This window comes from Empidonax traillii, unplaced genomic scaffold (assembly GCF_003031625.1).
Source record: "Empidonax traillii isolate 1590-97213 ecotype Southwest subspecies unplaced genomic scaffold, ASM303162v1 scaffold1833:size56924, whole genome shotgun sequence".
Classification (NCBI taxonomy): Eukaryota; Metazoa; Chordata; class Aves; order Passeriformes; family Tyrannidae; genus Empidonax; species Empidonax traillii.
This window is the reverse complement of record NW_020957026.1, coordinates 49,641-54,531: the sequence shown is the minus strand read 5'-3', so window position 1 is coordinate 54,531 and position 4,891 is coordinate 49,641. Positions and strand designations below refer to the sequence as shown.

General features: G+C 43.8%; 1 protein-coding gene across 1 annotated transcript in view; it reads left to right on the top strand.

Annotated features, from left to right (window-relative positions):
* Positions 1-1,689: 1,689 nt before the first annotated feature.
* Positions 1,690-4,891, top strand: part of PCP4 (Purkinje cell protein 4) — a gene marked incomplete at its 5' end in the record, with an annotated part of 31,465 nt that continues 28,263 nt past the window's right edge. Inside the window, one exon of the mRNA XM_027908770.1 lies at positions 1,690-1,741. Coding sequence (XP_027764571.1) covers positions 1,690-1,741 — 52 coding nt within the window. The remainder of the gene's footprint in view (positions 1,742-4,891) is intronic.

The window sequence follows — 4,891 nt, the reverse complement described above, 5'->3', positions numbered from 1 at the left end:
TTGGGAGGAGGTCCTAATAAATTAACACTAAAATCTAGTTTAAAATGTTGATTGGAGTTGAACTATTAACCAAACAAAGTCATAAAGGTCAATATCCTCAACAAAACCGATTGCTGGGTGGATTCATTGATTTCTGGCCGTTGGTAACTTACTGCTTTTGTCAAAGATGTTTATCCCTTCAGAATCCCCTTCTTTGATTGCTACTGGTGAAGTTTTCCCTCCTGCCTGGGCTCTGAGGCTCCAGGGAGGAACAAATAATGCATTTCCATTTTGGGGGGAGGCTGAGACTCAGAGTTGGGTTCTCTGGGAGAGATGAGGCAGAGCCAGCAGAGACGAGACAGATGCACTGAAGTCTGTCATGGAGAAGGAGATGGGACACCACTGGAAACCATGTGCAGCTCTTATATTCACCTAAAAGGATGAAAGAACTCACTTTCCCCCTTCTGTGTCAGAGCTAAGGGCTCGTGAAGGTTTTGTTTGTGCACCATGTTCGTCTCCATACACAAAAAGCACCTTGGAAACGCCACCGTGTTTGGAAGATGAAGGGCAGAAACCAAAGCAGCAGAGAGGGGTTTAACCAGATAAATATATAATATATACTCCAGACAAATGTGCCTGTGTGAATTTTCACTAGAGAATCGACACTGTCCATGTCCTGGCACAAAGCATTTGGCTTGCAGTGCTGCTGTAGCTGTTGAACCTCCCTCATGCAGGAGGGTGCTCTGCCTCTGATGGCTGAATGCAGCTGGATTTGCTCCCTGAGTTTAACACCCCTGGGTTTTTACATGTAAAACCCTTGAGGACGATTCCTTTAAACAAATATGAATAATTTTGCGTAAGAAATGTAAGTTTTGCCGTATTTGCCAAAGTACCTTAAGATGCTGAAGTACCTGGGAGATGCTTTCTAGGGGGCACAGAATAATTTTCACAGGGTGACCATTCCTAAGCTGGGAAGTTCCCTGGCAGTGTAACCACACTAGTCCAGCCCTGCCACTGTGAATATTTGGGCTGCACTGGTGCTGGTGACTTAAATCAGTTGGTTTCATGGAAATTCAGGAGGCTGTTCCTTGGACAGAGAGTGAGTTGAAGTGGGAGGTTCCATCTTCTCCTGCGGCCAAAGCAGAAAATGGATATCTCTTAAGGAAGGAGGTTTTCCTTTGTTGCTGATATATTTATAGGAACATTCTTTTTTATGGCATTGGCCGAATTAACTTCTGCTTGGGCTTTTGGCCCTTGGGATTTTCCCCCTGCAAAACCTCACAGAATCCCTGTAATCCTCCTGAGCCATGGACAGGGAGGCACAGAAGGGAGCTGAGGAGATGAGACGATGGATTGATTGTAGCTCAAACCCTTGCACTGCTGGAAGCTTCATTACACATATCCCATCATTAACGTGGGATAATTATATCCAGGGGCACACAGTGATGCAGCTCTACCTGAATCACAGAATATAAATCCTTTGTTAGGTTGGAAAAGACCTCCAAGATCATCAAGTCCAACCTTTAAATGGCACTAAACGTTCCTGTCCTGACTGGTTGTGTTTAAAGCAGCGTTTCGTGAGAGTGAATGATCATCCAACATTAACAGGAGAAATCCAGGTGTAACTTCCAGCAATTCCAAGGGGAAAATGCAAGTTCATGTGTGTTCTAACCACTTGTTTTGTTTTGTTTTTTTTTTCTCCCCTGACAGAGACAAGGAACCGGAGCTACAAATGGAAAAGACAAGACATCTGGTGAGAATGGTAAGGGCAGACTTTATTTCTTGATGGAGAATATGGAGTAGAACTGAGCCAAAATATTTGATAGTTGTCTGGTAGCAAAGGGCTTTGGTTTCATATCTTATCCTTTGATTGTGTTTTCAAGACTGGAAGGGCTTCAGTGGGTTTGTTTTCTTCATGTTTGTATGTTTGAATCCTTTACTAAAAGCAGAGACCTGATTCTGAGCACGTACTGTGGTAAACCAGAGGACTCCATAGAAGTCAGAACAGATCAAAATGAGACTAAAACAAGGTGAGGTACATGGGAAAAGGACACCAGGGTGGGAAAAGGACACCAGGAGATGAGGTGAAGTATTATGAGCAGCTGCTCCATGAACAGGGGAGGCGAAGAGAAATAATCTGATTAAAAAAGACTTGTTCATGAATTTCTGTGGTCTGATTCATCCCCCCCTAGGTTTAGGCTCATAACTAAGATACCAAAGTCAGAAGCCACTCGTGTAGAGCTCGTTTGAGTGTTGCTACAGAGAGGCCAAGGATGGAGCAGCTCACGGGGAAGGAGCAGATGGCAAACAGGCTCTGAACTTCAGCACTTGTCAGGAGTGAATCTGGACTTGTACCCACTGCTCTAAGGGGGTGACTCATTGGGTTTTTTCAGACATTAACAAAGGAGCTGGAAGAAACCAATTTCAGCCCCTTAAGTGGCCCAAACAATTCTAGTTGGGAAATGTTGATTTCCCCCTTCCCCCCTGCCCCCGAAAAAGGCAAAACTGAATTTTCAGGGAAAATTTCAGTAATTGGTTTGGGTTTTTTTTAGCTGAAATCCCATTTCCTATAGAAGCAGAAGTGCTTTACATACAAATGATGAAATTATCAAAATCCAGTTATCATTTTTCAGAGGAAAACAATTTGATCAGTGCTATTATATGCCCAGCTGAAAACGAGGCAGCATCAGTTGGAAGATATTCATGAACAGGATGGGGATTGAACTATACAAATATTCTCTCTGCTTCTGTTTGCTCATCCAGTTCTAATTAAAAGGATGTGTTCTGGTGTCCATCCCATTTACTGAAAAGCAGGAAGAATCCTCTGAAAAGCCCAGGGTTTTCCAAATGGGTTATTTGAGCAGTTATTTGGGATATTTGGCCTTTAAGTGTCGGTCTAAATAGAATTTTTGGGCCCTTTGAGGCAACACATCCTAAAGCATTAAGAGCCTCCTTTATGGATAGTTTTCCTATCACAGGGAGGTGACTTTCCCGTCAGGGCTGTTTGCACAATGTTCCAGTAAATGAAATCCGTGGATGATGCTCCCAGTATGATAAAACACAAATTGGAGTGGAGGGGAAAAGGAAAAAAAAAAAAAGAAATAAATATTTTGGCTTGTTATAGCATCTTGAATTAGTGGGAACAAATGTACCCTGACAGCAAAGCAATTTGCATTCTCAAGTTAACAGGAAAGGAAAGCAAGCAAAATTATGTCAGCCATTGGGGCAGCATTGCAAGCCTGTTTTTCTCTTTTTCTGTTTGAGCACATTATGAGCTGGGCTCATTTGCCTTGAGTTCCTTCCCAAGTAAAAAATTTCTTCCCAAATAAAATGGTCCTGTTGTCAAGTTTAGCTTAGATTTACTGATCCTGCAGCCTTTTTAAAAGCAAATTCTTTTTTTCCTCAACGGGGATTTTGAGTGAGCAAGGGCTGTGTCATTAATTCACAGATATATATGACTCTGGATGTAGCATAATTTTTTGCATAATATAGAGGCAGATGCACAGTTAATCTTGGGCAAATAGATACCAATTATTTTTTGTAATGAAATTATAACAGAAAAACTGTCACCTACATAAAATACAGGAGCAGCAGGGGAGATGGAATAGATTCCTCTGATCTCCCCAACCCACATGCTTGCATAAAAATAAAGCAGAATCAGAACTTTGAACCTGAGATTGAATTCTAAATCAAAGAAGCAGAACTGTATAACTCTTTGTCCTTATTAGCCCTGTGTAGTTAGAGCTCAAGCAGACATGATTTATTCCTCTGGAAATTGGGGTGTGCTGTAAACCTTCATACACAATATAAATCCTTTTTTTTTTTTTTTTTTTTGGCCAGAAAGTCTTCAATATGTCCATGTCTTAGATGTTATTAGCATCTTCTTTGAGTGTTTGTTTCCCTGTCAAAAGGAAACTTTTCCCTCTTGTTTCCCTCTTGTTGACAAGGGGGGGAGGGTGGAGAAACAAAAAGCCCTTTCATCTTGTCGAAAAGAAAGAAAAAGGCAAGAAAGTCATGCTACCACAATGTTTGCAAAGGCAAATTAGGCTGGTTGCTGTCCTTGCTCTTGTTTACAGATCACGAAAAGCCGCTGAAAACTGGCCCAGACAACAAATAAAGATGCTTGGCCGTTGTCAGAGTTTGATTCACAGGGTGAGACACCGCTGTGGGTCGAGCTTTGTTCGTGCATTGCAGCGGAAAATGAACTTTGGGTCCGCCTCTGGGCTAGGCTGAAAGTGAAGAAAATAAAACTAATGACCATGGCAATCAGCACTGTCCCTCTTTGAAGATGTGTATGGCCCTGCTGTCACTGTGCAGCATCCAGGGAAATTCAGCCTCTGAAGGTTCCTTTGATAGCAGGGATAGTTTTGATGGACAGGAATGCATGTTCTTGTTTGACCTTTGTCAGACAGCAACAAGATATCCTTAATTGTGTTGAGTTCCTGATTTAAGCACAGCAGCAGTGGTTGCTCTCAACAAACCTCCCTTCCAGCAGAAGGAGCTGCCTCCACACAGGATGGGACAGGTTGGAAGGGAACACAGTGGGGTCATCTGGCCCCACATCCCTGCTCCAGCAGGGTCATCCCAGAGCACATGGCACAGGATTGTGTCCAGGTGGGTTCTGGAATATCCCCATTGAGGGAGACTCCACACCCTCTCTGTGTGATCTGTCCAGTGCTGGGTCACTGCCCAGCAAAGAAGTTCTTCCTCCTGTGCAGGTGGAACTTGCTGGGCATCAGTTCCTGCCCGTTCCTCTTGTGCCATTGCTGGGCCCCCCCGAGCAGAGCCTGGTCCATCCTCTGCCCCCTCCCTGCAGACCCCACAGACCTGGGGGAGGTCCCCTCTCAGTGTGTGCTCTGGAGGCTGAACAGCCCCAGCTCCCTCAGCCTTTCCTGCTCCCAGAGATGCTCCA